This window comes from Symphalangus syndactylus, chromosome 20, assembly GCF_028878055.3.
Source record: "Symphalangus syndactylus isolate Jambi chromosome 20, NHGRI_mSymSyn1-v2.1_pri, whole genome shotgun sequence".
NCBI lineage: Eukaryota > Metazoa > Chordata > Mammalia > Primates > Hylobatidae > Symphalangus > Symphalangus syndactylus.
In genome coordinates, this window is record NC_072442.2 from 65,649,082 (window position 1) to 65,667,840 (window position 18,759).

The 18,759-nt window shown below is 58.6% G+C and overlaps 1 protein-coding gene and 1 long non-coding RNA gene across 2 annotated transcripts; both read right to left on the reverse strand.

The window, feature by feature from the left end:
- Positions 1–1,047: 1,047 nt before the first annotated feature.
- LOC134735288 (TBC1 domain family member 3G-like) lies at positions 1,048–12,742 on the reverse strand. The gene is made up of 14 exons (XM_063629698.1): positions 12,028–12,742; positions 11,678–11,750; positions 11,433–11,515; positions 10,104–10,143; positions 9,550–9,630; positions 8,990–9,097; positions 8,554–8,663; positions 7,247–7,295; positions 6,601–6,721; positions 5,792–5,886; positions 4,773–4,872; positions 4,251–4,403; positions 2,832–3,270; positions 1,048–2,791 (listed from the first exon to the last, which is right to left on the reverse strand). The coding sequence occupies exons 2-14, from the start codon at positions 11,747–11,749 to the stop codon at positions 2,659–2,661; spliced, it is 1,584 nt and encodes a 527-aa protein (XP_063485768.1). The 5' UTR covers position 11,750; positions 12,028–12,742; the 3' UTR covers positions 1,048–2,658.
- A 4,921-nt stretch (positions 12,743–17,663) lies between these two features.
- On the reverse strand, positions 17,664–18,371 carry LOC134735367 (uncharacterized). Its single transcript, XR_010118404.1, has 2 exons — positions 17,940–18,371; positions 17,664–17,824 (listed from the first exon to the last, which is right to left on the reverse strand). It is a non-coding gene; the product is annotated as an uncharacterized lncRNA (long non-coding RNA).
- Positions 18,372–18,759: the final 388 nt, after the last annotated feature.

An 18,759-nucleotide genomic window follows, 5' to 3' on the forward strand; every position in this document is an offset into this window, starting at 1 on the left:
ATTTTTATTTTATTTATTTATTTATTTTTGCACACAAAACAATAAACATTTTCTAAAACTACATACTAACAAAAAGATGCATATCAAACATATTAGGAAGGTTGCACATGGAAAGACGGGGAATAGAAATGGGGGGTGGGAATTAAAGAAAATAAATGAGAGAGGGACTTTGTATGGATCAATGATAATAACTCAATCCTCTATTTGACAAAGAAGAAGGAGAAGGAAGAGGAAGAAAAAGAAAGTGGGATAAAGGATCAGAAAGGGAGGAAAATAGAAAAAATTAGAGTATGACTCCAGGGTAGACCTGTTTTGTTGTCGCTTGGTTCGTTGGTTGGTTTGACAGTTGTGTTTTTCATATGTTTCGCCATGTTGGCCAGGCTGGTCTCGAGCTCCTAGCCTCAAGTGATCAACCCGCCTCAGCCTCCCAGAGTACTGGGACTACAGGCGTGAGCCACCACATCCAGCCCCCACATTGCTTCTGGCCTCTGTGGTAGACCTCCCAGACAGGGAGGCCGGGCAGAGGCACTCCTCACTTTCCAGATGGGGCGGCTGCACAGAGGCGCTCCTCACTTCCCAGATGGGGCGGCCGGGCAGAGGTGCTCCTCACTTCTTCACAGACGGGGCGGCCGGGCATAGACGCTCCTCACTTCCTAGATGGGGTGGCGGCCGGGCAAAGGGGCTCCTCACTTCCCAGATGGGGTGGCCGGGCAGAGGCGCTCCTCACATCCCAGACGATGAGTGGCCGGGCAGAGGCGCTCCTCACTTCTTCCCAGACGGGGCGGCTGGGCAGAGACGCTCCTCACTTCCTAGACGGGGTGGTGGCCCGGCAGAGGCGCTCCTCATTTCCCAGACGGGGCGGCCGGGCAGAGGCGCTCCTCACTTCCCAGACGAGGCGGCCGGGCAGAGGCGCTCCTCACTTCCCAGACGGGGTGGCTGGGCAGAGGCGCTCCTCACTTCCCAGACGGGGCGGCCGGGCAGAGGTGCTCCTCACTTCCCAGACGGGGTGGCCAGGCAGAGGCGCTCCTCACTTCCCAGACGGGGCGGCCGGGCAGAGGTGCTCCTCACTTCCCAGATGGGGCGGCCGGGCAGAGGGGCTCCTCACTTCCCAGACGGGGCGGCCGGGCAGAGGCGCTCCTCACTTCCCAGATGGGGCGGCTGCGCAGAGGCGCTCCTCACTTCCCAGACGGGGCGGCCGGGCAGAGGTGCTCCTCACTTCTTCACAGACGGGGCGGCCGGGCATAGACGCTCCTCACTTCCTAGATGGGGTGGCAGCCGGGCAGAGGGGCTCCTCACTTCCCAGACGGGGTGGCCGGGCAGAGGCGCTCCTCACATCCCAGACGATGGGTGGCCGGGCAGAGGCGCTCCTCACTTCTTCCCAGACGGGGCGGCTGGGCAGAGACGCTCCTCACTTCTTCCCAGACGGGGCGGCTGGGCAGAGACGCTCCTCAGTTCCTAGACGGGGTGGTGGCCCGGCAGAGGCGCTCCTCACTTCCCAGACGGGGTGGCCGGGCAGAGGCGCTCCTCACTTCCCAGACGGGGCGGCCGGGCAGAGGGGCTCCTCACTTCCCAGACGGGGCGGCCGGGCAGAGGCGCTCCTGACATCCCAGAAGGGGCGGCCGGGCAGAGGCGCTCCTCACTTCCCAGACGGGGCGGCCGCGCAGAGGCGCTCCTCACTTCCCAGACGGGGCGGCCGGGCAGAGGCGCTCCTCACTTCCCAGACGGGGCGGCCGGGCAGAGGTGCTCCTCACTTCCCAGATGGGGCGGCCGGGCAGAGGTGCTCCTCACTTCCCAGATGGGGCGGCCGGGCAGAGGTGCTCCTCACTTCCTAGACGGGGGGGCGGCCGGGCAGAGGGGCTCCTCACTTACCAGACGGGGTGGCGGCCGGGCAGATGCTGCAATCCCAGCACCCTGGGAGGCCAAGGCAGGCGGCTGGGAGGCGGAGGCTGCAGCGAGCCAAGACCACGTCACCGCACTCCAGCCCGGGCCACACCGAGCCTCCTTCTGCAGTCCCAGCACCTCGGGAGGCCGAGGCGGGCAGAGCAGTGGAGGTCAGGTGCTGGAGACCAGCCTGGCCGACATGGCGAAACGGCGCCTCCAGCCAAAGGAGAAAAACCAGGGAGGGGTGGTGGCGCGCGGCGGCAATCCCAGGCCGCGCGCAGGCCAGGGCAGGAGAATCACGGGAGCCGGAGGCAGGGAGTCTGCAGCGAGCCCAGTTTACTCCAGCCGGGGCCACAGAGGGAGGGAGGGAGGGAGGGAGGGAGGGAGGGAAGGAAGGACGGAAGGGAGGGAGGAAGGAAAGGAGGGAAGGAGGGAGGGGAAGGAAGCCCTAATGACGTTTTGTAGTAGCATGGCACATAAGAAATTCAGGCCGGGTGTGATGGCTCACACCTGTAATCCCAGCAATTTGAGAGGTCGAGGCGGGAGGTTCAGGTTCACTTGAGTCTAGAAGTCTGAGACCAGCCTGGGAAACACGGGTGGACCCTGTCTCTAGAGAAAAGTCCAAGAAATTAGCAGGCACGGTGGCGTGTGCCTATAGTCCCACCTAGTCAGGAGGCTGAGGCAGGAGGATTGCTGGAGCCCATGAGTTCCAGGAAGCAGTGAGCCATGATTGCACCACTGCACTCCAGCCTGGGTGACAGAGTGAGACTTTATCTCTTAAAAAAAAATTGAGAGATGTAACATGAGTACAATCCTATTAACTAAATAATAAGGCCCTGAGGTGGGAGTGCCCTGCTCCTCGTCCCTAGCTGCGAAGGAGGTGTCCTGGTCGGAATCAGTGCTGGGTGCACTGCAGGGCCCGGAAGTCCATGCCCACATTGTTCAGTTCGGCGAGAGCCAATCTCACTCCCTCGGCAGAGTGTTCAGCCTGCCAGCAGGTGGCCAGCTGGTCCTCCTGGGATATGGCACGGACCCAGCAGCTCTGTTCGAAATCATAATGGGGGAACCAAGGGCCCCCTACATCCAGGTCCATCGGGAGACGGGGCATGGAGTTCCACTGCAGGAATCTCCAGGAACCCTGAGGTCCTCCCTGAGCCAGGGCCGGGCTGGGCACACCCTGAGTGCCCACAGGGTAGCTGTCTTCCCGGACAGCCCCACCAGGACAGGGTGTGGAAGAATGAGGTGCCCGTGGCGGGAAAGCTGACCAAATGGGCCGCTGGAACCGGGCTGGTGGGCCTGGAGGGGCCTGCCTGTCCCCCTTGCAGAAGGTCTTCCCGCCACGTGAAGCCAGCACAGGCCCGGGTGCCGAGGACCCTTGCTCGGCTTTGGCTGAAAGGAAAGCAGATGTGGTCAGCGTCTCCAGGGAGCCCATGCAGGCCTTTCCGGGCTGGGCCCCACCTGCCTGCGTCTCTGTAGTCCTCGGGGTCTCCGTGTGGCCCCCGTGGCCTGACACTGAGGACAAGCCTGTAGTCTGCTGATCCCAGAGGGAGGGGTATGCGCTCCCTGGCATGGGGAAGCTGTCGTGGCATGGCGGGTGGCTCCTGGGACTGCCCCCAGGGTTGGGACTGGCTGTGGGTTTCCTTCCACACACATTCGTCCCAGGGCTGTTGGGCCTGGGATACGGCCCCCAGTCAGAACTCAGGTGGGAGGGTCCTTGGATGTCACCCAGCCCCTTGCCACCTCACATGGGGACCCGTCTCTGCAGTGGGTTTTTGGGCCCGGACGTGGGTCACCCTCTGCCCTCCTGGGCTGCCCAGTCCATGCCAGGACTGACTGTTCCCACATCGGGCTGAATTCTTGGCTCTGGCTCTGGGCCCGGAGTCCCGCCTGTGCCCTCTCCCTGAATGCTCTGGGGGTCAGGGACCCCCAATTCCCTTGTCTCCCTGGCTCAAGGCTTGTTGTCCTGGCAACCTTGGAGGAGCGTGCAGGAGTGAGGGGCCTCTGCTGCTCTCTGAGGCTGTGGGTGCTGGCAGGGAGAGGCGGGGTCTCCCACAAATGGGTCTGGCTCCTCTAGTAACTTTGAGGGCCCTGTGAGGGGGAGAGCCAGACACCGTGGAAAGTGGGGGGGGCTCGAGGGAGGGTCTTGCCCACATCCCCCTCCTGCGTGCACAACACGTCCAGTACACAGGCACTGAGTGCCTGCCCTGAGGACCGGTGGGCCTCCTGTACTTTCTTAGAGTCCAGGAGGAAGAGGAGGAAGAAAAGGTGAAGAGGAAGGCCCAGGTAGTAGGGTTGCAGGTCCCGGGCCCTCCCCCACTGTTGACTGCCCCAGAGGGTGACATGGGAGGGGACACGGCACTGGAGCCCACCTGAGGGTGGCAGGTCCGCTTGCTTCCTCCCTCGTTTGTTCACAGAGGCCCTGACGTGCTTGAGCACCGTGTCATCATCCCTGGCCCAGTGACGGCAGAACTGGCTCCGAAAGCACGCCCACAGGCCAGAACTGGATGTCTCCTTGAGGCGCTCTAGGGACAGGGTGGACATCAGGCCAGAAGAGTTCCCTGGGAGGGGGCCAGCCCATACCCCGTGGCCACTTCAGCCTCTCACTGGGTGGTGCTGGATCCTTTTGTGGCCACCCCCGGGGTCCAGATGTGCACAGGAGGCTGTGACTGGGGGGCGATCTGGACAGGGAAGTGCCCGCCACACTCCTGACTTTCATCTGGGTCATGTGGCGGATGAGCTCGCTGTCACAGTGCCCTTCCCGGCCCACCTGGCCAGACCTCCCTCTGAGCCAGAACAGGGGATCGTGAGGACAGTGTGAGGAAGCTGCCTTCGGGCCAGTCGGGGTCTGACCCCGGGGCTCCCCAGGCCCCATTAGGCACACGTAGACTTACTCTTCTGCACCTCGAACGCAATGGTGGTCATGGGCATCCGTGCTTGTTTTCCTTGTAGCAGGTACACGTCCCACAGGCGCAGGGTCAGCCCGAGAGAGATCTGTGGAGACAGCAGGCGTGGGAGAACCTGGCCCTTCCAGGCTGGGACTGGTGGCTCGAGCTGTGCCCATTGGGGTTTCAGTCCCCAGAGTCAGTGGCCTTCCCCATGAGCGTCGCCTGGGCCCTCCAGGACGCTGGGTCAGGCAAGGTCTTGCAGCTCCTCATGGGGGGCACTCATGTGAGTGGAGATGTGGCTCCTGGAGAGAGGGGCCTGCCCAGCGCTTGAGGCTTCCCTGAGCCCTCTCGAGTCGGGTCCTGGCGCAGTCTGCCCATGAGGCTGGGCCTGAGCCCCAGCCATTGCCCTGGGATGACCCCTCTTAGGCAGAGGGTTTTGCTTGCGTGTCCTTCGGGGACCCGCCGGAGCCTCCTGTGGGCTGGGGTGAACCAGACTGCCGGACTGAGGAAGCAGGGCACTGCAGGGCAACGAGGGTCCCTGAGCCAGGGTCTCCCTATGCCACCTTACCTTCATTAACATCCGGAGAAGCCAGCCTAACGAGAAACACTGCCCGCATAGACCAGCGTCTATGTCCTGGTCCTGATGGGAGCAACAGAGGTGCTCAGGCCACTGGGCTGCCCTAAAAACCTCCCTCTTCCAGGGCCTCTGAAGAACCTATGCCTAGTGCAGAACACTGGGCAGTGTCCAGGGCTCCCCGCCACACCGTCCCCTTCCCGCACTCTCGGTGGACACACTGCCCTTTGCCCTGCTCTGCGGGAGCTGGGGCCCCATCCCTGTGCCTCTGTCTCCTCCAGGGCAGGAAAGGAAACCAACTCCCAGCCCATGCAGAACCCGGCATCCCAGGTCAGGCCCTGGCTGGGACTCAGCCAGTCACCAGCCCCACGAGGGGCTCCAGCCCCCCTGCTCCTCCAGCCCCACGGGATGCAGGGCCTCTGGGGAAGAGCTGAGGGGACCATAAACTCACCAGATGCCACATGGTCTTGGGTTGTGACGTGGGTACCACATGCTCCTGATGGTCTTGGAGCCCCTGGACTGTCCCGCCATTTGGGCTGTGGAATCCTGAGAAGCCCCCAGCCCATCATGAAATCAGAGCCTTCTCCCAAGATGTGGAGCCATCAGCTGCAAGAGCTGGACAGCTTGAGAGGCTCCCAAACCTGAAGACCTCCCACCCTCCCATCTGGTGACCCCACCATGCGGCCTTTACCCTGGGGAGGTGGGGCGGGAACATCCCCTGGAGCCTGGCTGGAGGTTCCCCTGGAGGCCTCCTGGGCCAGGGTGCAAAAAGGGCAAGGCTGACTGTGAGGTCACAATAGGGTGGCCAGAACAGCGTGGGTACTGGGCTTCCTGGTCATCTCCTGGAAGTGGGGTCGGGCCAGGGGACACGGGATGGGGAGATGCTGCCACCTGGGCTTGCTCGGCCCATTCGTGTGCACCAAGGGCAGCGGGAGCCCTGGCAGTTGGAGGGCAGGAGGACTCTCAGGGAGGGGAGATTCAGCTGCACAGAATCAGAGCTGGAGGGCGTGGCTCCGGGACACAGAGGGTGGCCACGGGGAGGATGAGATGCCCTCTGCTGATGGGGTTGAAAGGTGTCTGACTTGGGCTGTGGGGGGTCGGCTGCGGACTCCTGTGGGACCCTCAGCAGAGACGTCCTAAAGGCTCCCAACGAGCCGGCGACACAAGGAGAGTGCCTTGGCTGAAAGCCGAGATCACCTGGCCACGGTGGCCGTCCCCGGGTCTGGCTGCGTGAGGCCCCAGGGGCAGCTGTTCACCTACCCTGCAGGGAGTGCCTCTCACTGGCCAGCAGCTGCACCAGTGCCCAGAATGCGTCCTCCTCAGGCAGATACAGGAGGAACAAGGGGGCGATGTGGCTCAGGTTCCTGTGGTAGCCCACCTCCTGCAAGAGCCAGAGTCACCATGGAAGGACATCAGCTGGGAGGGCTGAGGTCACCTGGGAGGACTCATGTCATTGGAGAGGGCAGAGGTGACTGGACAGGCTTCCTCTGGTGAAGAGGCTTCCTCAGGATGCAAATTCATTTCATGACAAGAGCCAAGTCCATCAGGCACTTCAGCACCTTGTCCAAAATGTCTCCTGAGACCACCATCCTGTGTGTGACGCTGCCAAGCTCCCAGGCTTTGGGGCAGCCCCAGGAGGAGGGCGTCATTTCTTGTTCTGAGAAGTGGTGGTCAGGCCCAGGTGACACCAGGAGTCCAGGCCCCAACTCCTTTGTGTCTCAGCTTGACCCCTTGAGACCACCCCCTTGCTTGGAGGTTTATGCCAGCGGGGAGCTGGAATCCTACCTCCTATAACCTGGTGGGTCACAAATACTAACTTTAAAAGAAGCAATGACACCCCCACCAGACACCCACTCCTGTGAATGTGGAAATACGGCCCGGGAACCTCACTGCCGGGAATACTCACCGGGTTATACTCCGCAGATGCCAGGAGGATGTAGAAGAGTTCCCGCTGCCTAGGAAACAGAGAAAGGGGGCTATGGTTTGCTTTGTGCAGACGCTGTTACTTTCACTTTGTCTACAAATCCTAACGACAAATCCCATTTCAGGTTCAGATGATTCACCAGATAAGCAGTGAGCTCTTCAGGGCCTGAGACTGTTGAAGAAATGTTTCAGTAAAATCCACATCCGTGACATGCAAATAGCCCAGTTGTAGTGAGTTGACCGATCCTTTTCACTCTGAATGATTCTTTTTTTTTTTTTTTTTTTTTCAGTTTGCGCACATGCCAGTTCAGTCTCTGGGTGTACAGTTTCTCCACAGTTCCAAACCAACGTGCGGAGTCTCCTGGCCACCGCTCCAGCCCCTCCTGGAGTGACTCCTTCATCCTCCAAGTCTCCAGAGTGGCCCCTATGCACCCAGCCTCTCCCCGATTCGTCAGCCCCTGGCCACCCAGACTGCTTTTCAGTCCCTGTGGTTTGGCCTTTTCCAGAATGGCCTAGGAATGGGAATGCTACTGTGGTAGCTTATTGGGTCTGGCTTCTTTCCCTTAGCAAAATGCATCTAGGATCCACCCACGTTCGTGTGGGCATCACTGGCTCGTTCCCTTTTCTCACTGGGTCTTCTGTTTGAAGGGAGGACCAGCCTTGCTCCCCCCACGACGTGTTGAAGGCCGTCCCCGAAGGCTCGCTGTGTGAGTGACGGTGAATCAAGCAGTGAACCTGGCATGCAGGTTTCATGTGGATGTCAGTTTCCAAATCAGTGGGTTCCATATCTGTGACACCTTGGGGACACGTGGTTCAAGTCCATTGAGCTTTGTGAGCCACTGCCCAACTGGCTGCCAACGTGGCTGTGCCGTGTCATGTTCCCAGCAGACCTGGATGAGAGTTTCCAGGGCCCATAATTCTCCCAGCGTTTGGTGCTGTCAGTGTTGTCTGGGTAGGCTCATGGGCCCTCCATCCTGCCACCCTCCCGTGGGTCCTACCACGGGTCCCCGTGGGTCAGGGAGAGCACCCTTCACCATTGTGCATGATTTTCTTTGCTGTCTTCTGTCTCCTCAGGATCCTCCTGGGCTCCGGCCCCACATGTTCCAGCCTGGCCCAGGGCTTGGAAACAGGGAGGTGCTCGGTTCATGGTGCCGGCTGCTCCCTGGGCCAGGAGAGCTCTTGGCAGCTCTGTCATCCCTCCTGGGTGACCCTGGCTTCTGCTCCGGGGAAGTCCCCATCCCTCTCGTTCACCCCATCTCCACTGGGACCCTGTGGCTCCCGTAGGCTTACCTGGCTCCATATCGATGCCTGAAGAAGACATGGTTCTGGAGAGTCCTGCTAACATCCCGGTCGATCTGGTGGATGTGTTCAGATGACCTCTTGCCCTTCTGCTTTACGAACTGTAGGGCAGGGCCAAGAGAAGGAAGCAGCCTCAGAACAGATGGAAGACTCCCTGCCCCAAATGGCAGTCGGCCCACAGTCAGCACTTTGGGAAAGAAGGCTTCCTTCTGCAGAAAGCTGCTTTTTGGCTTGTTACTGAAGCCAGGGAGGGTCACCAGAGCCGAGTTTTTCTGTCTGTGGTGACTGTATCACCATCTGTGCCCAGGGTGTTCATCTGACCTTCCCCCTCACCCCACCCCCCAGGGTGGGCTTGGCGTTCCCTCCAGCTGGAGACCTGGACCCCTGACACGGCTTGTCCTGTTTGTTGTGCTCTGGCTGAGCGTACCTTGTATTTGCTGGGGTTTTTTAACTTGATTTCCTGAATGTTCAGGAGGACTGACCACGCCGGGCCCCGGATGTTCGTGGGAATTCCCTCGTATATGCGATCTACAAGCTGTGGGCAGAAAACAGTCTGGTGTCACAGGCCACGGGGTGACCCCAGTGAGGACCAGAGCCCGGGGATTCTGGGAATTGTCGGTTTTGGCCCCATGATTCCTCAGTAGAGGTGAGATCGAGCTGGGACACGGTCTCCCTTCCCAGGACTGAAAGAGTGGATGGACACTCAGAGTTGAAACTCTGATCTGAACCTTTTTCTTCCTTGGGGTCACCAGGACATCCCTAGCCTTGAACTCCAGGTGGTCCGAGCCCTAGATTCAGATTCCCTCCCAGCAAGGTGACGCTTGCACGAATAGGCAGGCAATCTGGCGACCAGGCCTGCAGTCCTCCGGGCGAGGACAGTGTGCCACCCGCCCTCTGAGAGGCTGACGGTGCCAGGCCACAGCCATGGGTGCCTGTCCCCTGTCTCTGCAGAGAGTGCTTCCGGGGGCCTCTCCCTCCACACATTACCTTTTCACTGTTCTTGTACGTCTCCCATTCGCCCAGCATCTCCAGCCACTTGCTGTTTCTCCTTGTCTCCCGCCGAATTCGCTGTCAAATGAGGAATGTTGGAGTTAGTGGAGCTGCCGGGCTTCCCAGAGCTGCCCGTGGATGCTGGGTCTTGGGCTCTGGAGCCCTGGTGGGACCCAGCTGGAAGGAGCCAGGGAAGGGCAGACCCTAAGGGCTGAGAGCCTTTGAGCAAATGAGCACCAGTGGGCTGGCTTTGGGACCCCGGGATGTGCCATCCTCGGGCCACAGACACACCAGTCTTAGGTCCCAGCCTCTCGGTGGGGTCCTGACACAAGCGGGCAGCCACCCTCAAGCCGGGACTGTGGTTCTCACTTTGGAATTGTATCAAACTGCCAAAGTTAAATCAACCTGGGGTCAGGTCTCTGCTGCCCCTCCCAGTGACAGAGTGTTGCCCTCACCCGCCACCGCCCAGGCCGGCTGCTTCCTCCGCCTCACTGACCACCCGCCCAGTCCCTACGTCCCTGGACCAGCCCCTCCATGCATCAGGCTCTTACCTTTGCGTCCCGCGCAGTCAGAGAAGGCAGCTCCATCTCACTGTAAGGCAACCCAGGCAGCGCTGAGGACCTGCACAGGGCCTGGAGCCACCCCAGCCTGGGAGCCGACCCCCAGAAAGGACTGGCTCTGTCCCTACCCAGCTCAGGGCTCAGCCCGGGAGAAGGCACAGGGAAGGGAGGACAAGGGCCTTCCTGTGGGGCTGACTCCCAGGAGGGGCAGGACCTGGGAGAAGGAGTGCGGGGACTGCCTGGCCGGGGTTACCGGGGCCCCTGGCATGGGGGCTGGTCAGGCTGCACAATGGGGCTGCCCATCCTGGACTCGAGGTGGTGCTTACTGCTGGAGCTGAGAAAGGTCAGCCTTGAGATGGGATGGGGGCCGCCCAAGGTGGGCGACCGGGCCCTGACAGGAATCCCTCAGGGATTGGCCACATCACCCCGCCAGGGTCAAGGGAGGCTGCCCTGAGACCTGCCCGGTGTACTCTGGGTGCACCAGGGGCCCATCCCACTTGACAGCCCCAAGGCTCTTGCAGGCTCTGACCTCCCAGCATCCACCTGCCTCTCCCTGCATCTGAGCCACACACCCTGCATTTCAGAAGTGGCACGGCTCATCAGCTCCCTCCCACCCTACTTCCCCCGGGATCCGCTGTCTCTCCATCCTCTGATCCCTGAGGGATGGGCTCCAGGCTGGGCTCCTCTTACCTGGCCCCAGATCCCTTCCCAGCACCAGACCCAGGGTCTTTAGTCACAAGCCCTGCTGCCTCCCCGGCCTCACCCTGAGATGCCTAGAGCGGGGCCCTGCCCGTCTTCTCCCCCATTCTCTTAGGGCCAAGGCCCCCACTGTCCCCACACCTTTCTCCCTTCCCCATGGGGACAGTGAGGGCTGTAGCTCTAGGGAAATGGGGGAGGACAGGGGCAGGTGGGCTCTGAGAGACCTGCTGGACAACAGCCCCGAGGCTGGGCCAGGTGTCTCCTCACCCTGTGGCCACAACCCTTGGATCTCACTGGGGTTGTCTCCTGGTAGACAGGGCCAGACCCTCAGGCTGCCCCGCTCCTCTTGTGCTGACTTGCCGACAGAACTGCTGAGAGCCCGGGTGCCTGACCTAGCCCAGTCTCCATTCCCACCGGCTCCCTAGATGGGCCTTGCACCTCTGGCCTAACAACAACCTCGGGCTGGACCTGCAGGGGAGCCAGGGGGGAGTTCTGACCCTGGAAAGGAGGTTGGCCCGAGCTGGCGAGACATGTCCTGTGTCAGAAAGGCCTTTCTAAAAGCAAACCCATCCCTGAGCTGAGACAGATGCTTTAGGGGTGAGGGGAGCACAGAGGACTCACTGCACAATCCCAAACAGATCCATGTGTTCGAACATTCCGATGAGCACAGGCCCCTTGTCCTCTGGCAGCCCAGCTTGGTGCCCCTGTAACCCAGAGGGAGCCTTGGTGAGGGGTCCAAGGTAAAGGATGCAAGGGCCTGGGGGTATTGGCCACCCGTCCCTGCCCTGTGCTCCTAGGGAACCCAGGACCCTTTGACCAGGGCGCACTGGAAGAGGCCTCCCTCCAAGAAGCAGACCGAACTGTACCTGTTCATATTTCCTGATGACGTCCTCTCGCTCCTGCGCCCGCCAACTATCTACATCCTCCACCACGTTCATCCTGTGAGACAAAATTGGCTAAAGGTTACACTGTACCCGACAGCTTCGGAGAACACCTGAACCGCTCCCACCGGGCTCCCAGATGCTGGTTGGTTGTGTAACCTTCATTCCACCATTGCACTCTGGTAAAAAGGGGCCAAACCCCATGGCCCACACCTCCATGAGTCTCTGCAGTCTGAAGCCGCAAGCAGGGGTGAGCATCTTCCCAAGGACTCGAGAAGAGTGGGACCTGGACAGAGAATCCCGTTTTCCCCTTATGCCATGAAACGGGCACATACCTGCCCCAGCAGGTTGAACGGTGTCCACCTGCCAAGGGTGAAGGGCCTGTGATGGGCTATTCCAGGGTTGTGGATGCGAACTGGGGTCAGGCACCAGAGGTCTCTGTACGATCAGCCTCCTGGGATACTCAGGGCCACAGAGATGCCCAGTTTCCTATGGGGAACAAGGTCTCTCCTGACTGCTCCGTTCTACCTCGCTCATCACTTGGGCTACCGTGGCCCTTCGGTCTAACCAGTGAAGCTGCTTTAGGAATAACGCCATTTGAGCGGGAGTGTGTTTGGTTTTGGGGATGAGGGATGAAAATGATCTACTGTCTCCAAAGCAGCCACTGCGCTCATGGAAACCACATCTCTCGGGGAGGGACTGTGGACTCCACCATTCTGAGCTGTCCCTATAGGAGGGGGCTTCATTTTCCTGGGTCAATGATGAAGAACAGTGGGTCCTTGCTCCTGGAGAACATCTAGATGGACCGTCCCTCCTGAGAATACTCAGGGCAAAAGGAAAGCGAGGCCAGACAGAATAAGAAATACTTGGGGAGAAGCCCAGTGCCTGGACCCCTTCGAACACAAGGGAAGATAGTCTCCCCAGAGCCAGCCCTCCAGGGCTCCTTCACTTTCCACAACCGCCCAAGGGCAGAAGGCTCCCCATGCCACTCCCAGACAAGGGACCGTGTGTGTCCAGTGGGTCCCACAGTGACCATCAGGACCCAGCTTAAGCTCCAGGTGTGTTCTGAGGACACTTCCCTCCTCCCCACCCACCGTGGCATTCTGAGGTCATGGCACGCATCACAACGGGGCCTTGCCCGGGTCAGCAGGGCCCAGAGTCAGGGTCCTCCGCTGCCTGGGGCGTCAACATGCCTGCCTGCAATGTGTGCACGTGCGTGCACACGCGTACGTGGGTAAACACGTCTGTGCACGTGTGTGTTGCTTCTCTGGCCAGGCCCAGCTGCCCCACTCATGTGTGCACCCAGTTCCTCATCACTGTCACCCCCGGGGCCCAGGGCCAGCATCAGAGCATCCATGGGAGCTCCCTAACCTCAGTGTCTCTGCCAGGGCCAGGCTCTGCCCCATCGGGATCAGAAATCTGGGCAGATTTGGGATCTCGAGCAGGGAGGTCACAGGGTTGAGGCCTGAAGTCTAGCACGGCACACAGCAGGGCTGAGAGCAAAACCCAGAGTCATGTCTGGATTTTCAGGCCGGTTACCGCCTCTCTGACCCCAGACGTCTCACCTGTCGAATGGGTACATTCGGGAACAGCACCCACTCTACGAAGCCACCGTGAGGACAAAAGAGAAAATCATCTACACAGGCAGTGTAGAACGGGCTCCCTGTGAGTGCTCAGGGATGACCCTCCTCCTCAGCAGCTGCCCAGAGGCCAACACCGCCCATACCATAGCCACTGTCCCCAAGTCAGCCTGGAGGGAAGAGAGCAGGTCACACTCACCTGATTCTGATCAGCTGGCCTGGGTTACGTATGCCTCTCAGGGAGAAAACCTCAGGGAGAAACCCAGAAAACTGGTGCTCACAAACCCCACTGCCTGTGTGTAACTGCCGGAGAACACAGAAGGCAGGCCGGAGAGCGGATAGATGCTAAGCACCAGTGGCATTCTGAGGTCATGGCACGCATCACAATGGGGCCTTGCCCGGGTCAGCAGGGCCCAGAGTCAGGGTCCTCCGCTGCCTGGGGCGTCAACATGCCTGCCTGCAATGTGTGCACGTGTGTGCACACGCGTACGTGGGTAAACACGTCTGTGAACGTGTGTGTTGCTTCTCTGGCCAGGCCCGGCTGCCCCACTCATGTGTGCACCCAGTTCCTCATCACTGTCACCCCCGAGGCCCAGGGCCAGCATCAGAGCATCCATGGGTGCTCCCTAACCTCAGCCCTCCCCACTGAGGGTGGTCCTGGGATACACATAGGGGTGGAGGGAAGTGACTGCTGCTGTTGGATCTCAGAATACAAATGCTAATACTATTACCCAATGGTCTTTTTAGCGTCTCTAATGGTATCGCTTTTTCATTTCTGACATTTTAGCTGCGTATTTCTCTCCATGACCCTTGGCTATTCTAGCTAGAGGATCCTGTGGGGAAAGTGCCGGGCACACAGTAGGGGCTCACTCTTCTAGACACGTTATCTAAAACCTGGCTCATCTGTCCTTCCACCCAGGGCCTAGGGCATGCCAAATTCCAGGGGCCAGAAAGAGCTCGGGATAAAATGAACCTTCAAGGGGAGGGCTTTGACCTGGGCTGAGTCTGCCTGTGCCATCCAAACGGAGTCTCAAGTCCTGAGGCAGAACGTCCAGATGCCCCAGTGCAGGGCCCTCCTGATCAACACCTGCTCCCCTGTACTCATTAGCAACCTCACCCACCCGACTCGCAAAGCACACTTGGCTCTCGTATCCAGGAGCTCTGCATCTGTAGATTCAGCAACAGCAGATGGAAAATATTCAGAAAATAAATTGGATGGTTATGTTTCTATTGAACATGTGCAGACTTTGTTCTTGTCATCATTCCCTAAAGAATACGGTATCACAACCATTTATGTAGCATCTGCATCGTATTACGTATCATAAATAATCTAGTAATGGTCTAATGTCTACGGGAGGATGTGCATAGCTTATACGTAAGTACTACGCCACGTTATATCAGAGACTTGAGCACCCATGGATTTTGGCATTCCCGGGGACCCTAGAACTAATCTGACATGGGTACCAAGGGATGACTGTATATACTCACTCAGAAAGGCTTCTCATTGGAGGAAGGGCCCGGTTCAGGACAGACAGGGACATCATCCCTGGACTACCGTCCATCCATCCATTCATCCATTGGCACCACCATCTAGGACTGTCCCAATGACAGCCCTAGCAAGTGGAGACAAGAAAAAAGACTGGCTCAAATTGTACAGCTTTTTGAGGTCTTGGAAGATGTTGCACCAGTATGAGAATAGTGGGTCAGTTTTCTCCAGGATCCAGAAAGCATATCAGGCAGGCTCGGGGAGAGGAAAGGAGCACGGCCTCTCCAGCAGCCACACAGGCCTGCGGTAGGCTGGGGCTGGGGCTGGGGCTGGCCCTGTTTATCACTTGGGCCTCACGGGGGAAAAGAAAGAAGAGGGGGCAGAGGAGGAGCATGGGGGCAGCTGGTTGCCTAAGGAGAAGGCGTCTCGGGGAAGGGGTATTCATTCGTTTTCACACTGCTATAAAGAAATAACTCGAGACTACGTAATCGATAAAGGAAAGAGGTTTAATTGACTCCCAGTTCAGGGAACTTACAACCATGGCAGAAGGCGAAGGGGAAGCAGGCACCTTCTCCACAAGGCAGCAGGAGGGAGTGAGTGGAGAACCAGGAAGTGTCCCACTTTCAAACCATCAGCTCTCCTGAGAACTCCCTCACCATCCGGGGAGCAGCAGGGGGGAAACTGTCCCCACATCCCATCCCCTCCCACCAGGTTCCTCCCTTGACACAGGAGGATTACAATTCCACATGAGATTTGGGTGGGGACACAGAGCCAAACCCGTGAGGGTCTCAGTGTATCTTGCAGCTCCCCCGGGGCTGAGGCTGAGTACAGATCTGCTGGCCTGCTCTACAGCACGCGGGGACTCTGCCTGTGTGCCCCCATCTGCTCTTCCTGGGGATGGTGGCTGCTTCCTCAAGAGGAGGGTGGATCTGCTCTTCTGCCCACCCCTCTCCAGGGCCTTTTGGAGCCCTGGCCACGACCTCCCAGGGTAAGGCCAGGACACCGGCTCCTTGCCCTTCTTGCTGCTTGGGTGACAATCCTGGGGTCACCCATAGGCCCCATCACTGTTGCTGCTTCTAAATGGAGAGTATTTTGGCACGTCTTCCTGGCAGAGTCCGGGGCCTCATCCCTGTTATTTATTCTATCTCGGTAAAGCCAGGTGAAGACATCTGGGCAAGGAGATAGTGGAGTGGCCACCAGGAAGTGGGGGTGGAGGGCGCTGGCCTTCGGGCTTGCCTGGACCAGGGTGGGAAGGGGCAAGGTTACCAGGAAGCAGGGCTGTCAGGGCTAAAATCAGGAGGTGGTAATAATGCTGGTGGGGGACAGGGCTGTGTGATTGGCTTGGGGTGGGGCATGAGAGCCAAGGTTTGTCAGCACGCAGAGGGGTGGCTGACTCACGGACTAGGGGCTGTGGAACCCAGTGGTTGCCCTTAGCTCCTGGATCCTGGGAGACTTCTGGAGCCTGGATGTGGGGCAGCCGAGGGGTGGAGGTGCGGCAGACAGGGGTAGGGGTGGGAGAGGAGGCCCTGCATGGCAGGGTGCAGGGTAGGAAACCAGCCAGGGGCCAGTTTGCATTGGCGGCTCCCATCCCCACCCCCACCCCCAAGCCCACCCCTACCCCTGCCCTGCTGCAGAGACGGGCCTGGGCTGCTGTCCTCTGCTTTGGCCTCAGCAGATCACACGATGGAAGCTGGCAGCCCACTTCCTGTGGGTGCACCACTCGAGCCAGCTGCGACCTGCACTTTCTGCTTCCTGGAGTGTGCGGCGCCCACTCAGGAGAGCACGGCACACCCCACACCCCTCATTTCGAGGATGCTGGGAGGTGGGGACCAAGGTCCTGCAGCCCTGTGCTTGCACTATGAAAGGTAGCCTGGGAGTCCTGTGTGCGCCCATCCACGTGGGGCCCCAGGAGCCTGAACAGTGGCAGGCAGAGAGATGAGGAGGGAGAGAGAAGAGGAAAAGAAGGAGAGAGAAAGAGAGATGGGGAGAAGGGAGTGAGACAGAGAGAGAGAGGAAGAGAGATAAGGAGAGAGACAGAGGAGGCTCAGAGGAAAAGGAGCCAGAGAGATAGGGAGAGAGACGCAAAAGGCAGAGAGAGAGACAGAGAGACGAGCATGAGTAGGAGGTCGCGTCCCTCTCGATCCCAGTTCCCAGTGAAAACCGTAGGTTGCCATCACCTAACCCCGCATGCAATAAAGTCTTCTGCCTCCTGCTTACAGCCCGAGAACCCCTTCTCCGAGGGAATAAAATCTTTGACCATTGCCCTTTCTCACCGGAGTTTGCTTGTGTCTTCTGACGAACCGTGATGTCTCACCTACTGCCTTCCTGGGCTCAAGGATCCATGAAAAGCCGACGCCTCTTTTGGGGAAGCTCTGCAGTACCTTCATCTCACTAGGCTCCCCAGGAAGCTTGTGAACTTGGCTTGAGCCCTAAGCAGCCGAATATGTGCCGGGCCTCTGCTTCTCTCTTTCAGTAAGAGGGAGAACCAAGAAAGAGACTGAAGCATGGTCTGCAGAGAAGGCACTTGTGCAAACACCAGGAGAATGAGGGGCCTGAGTTGCCTTCATTTCTCCTAAAAACACGCATTTCCTCCCAGGCCACCCTAGTGAGGACATGAAGCACAGCGTGTGTGTGTGTGTGTGCAGGTATATACATGTGAATGTATTTATGTATGTGCATCTGTGTGCATGTGTGTGTGCAAGTATATGCATGTGTATGTGCAGGTATATACATGTGAATATTTATGCATGTGTATGTATGTGCATGTGTGTGTGTACATGTGTGTGTGTGTGTGCGTGTGTGTGTTGCAGGGCTTTACAGTGGACAGGATGTGGGAGGGCAGCTGCAGCTCCAAGCTGCAAGTCTTTCTGATAGAATGGTTAAGATTCCCTGGACCACAGAAAGAGTGTTTTCATTTGCACCTATTTTTATTAGCATTTAAACCTGTATTCTTCGTAGCATGTAAAGCTTAAGTTGCTTAACTATTCTTAGAAACATTTACACCAGCAGTCTCCAAAGTTTTTGGCACCAGAGAGCAGTTTTCTTGAAGACAACTCTTCCACGGACCTGGGTGAAGGGGAAGGGATGATGCAGAGATGGTTCAAGCCCATTACATTTATTGTGTGCTTTATTTCTATTATTATTTCACTGTAATATATAATGAAATAATTACACAACTCACCACAATATAGAATCAGTGGGAGCCCTGAGCTTGTTTTCCTGCAACTACATGGTCCCATCAGGAGGTGATGGGAGACAGTCACAGATCATCAGGCATTAGGTTCTCATGAGGAGCACGCAATCTAGATCCCTGGCATGCGCAGTTCACGGTTGGGTTCTATGAGAATGTAACGGCACCACTCCTCTGACAGGTGGCAGAGCTCATGCGGTAACGCGAGGGATGGGGAGCAGCTGTTTCTACAGATGAAGCTTTGCTCACTGGCCGGCTGCTCACCTCCTGCTGTGTAGCCTGGTTCCTAACAGGTGGGGACCCCTGATTTACCCAGTAAGATAAACACATTTTTATGTCAATTGAAATTATTCACCTCGCACCACCCAAAATTATCGTGCATACCTCACCCACCCAAGGGTCCGGTAGTGCACGTTGGGAGCTGTAGACAGTAAGCCTGGAGCTCCACTGAGCATTCCATCCTCCACCATCTGTGGGCTAACAGGCTGCGTTAGCTTCCTAGGGCTGTTTTACGGTACCACAGACTGGGTACCACAGGCCCATGTTTGGAGTGTCCTCCTTGTGGGGCAGAATCCTTCTCCTTGTCCAAGGCCCAGACCAAATGCCATCTGCCCGCTGCACAGGGCCTCCTTGGTGACACATATGCCATCGGATTACAACTGCAGGGGAGGCCAAGACCCGGCTCAACATTTGTTGTTGGCACGGCCTGTTGGCCCCAGAGCCCCGGCCTGTGCCTGTTACAGGGTGCCCTGCCCTGCCTAGGGTCAGAGCCTGTGCAGATCTTCCTTTCCTGTCCATCCTGGGCTCCTTG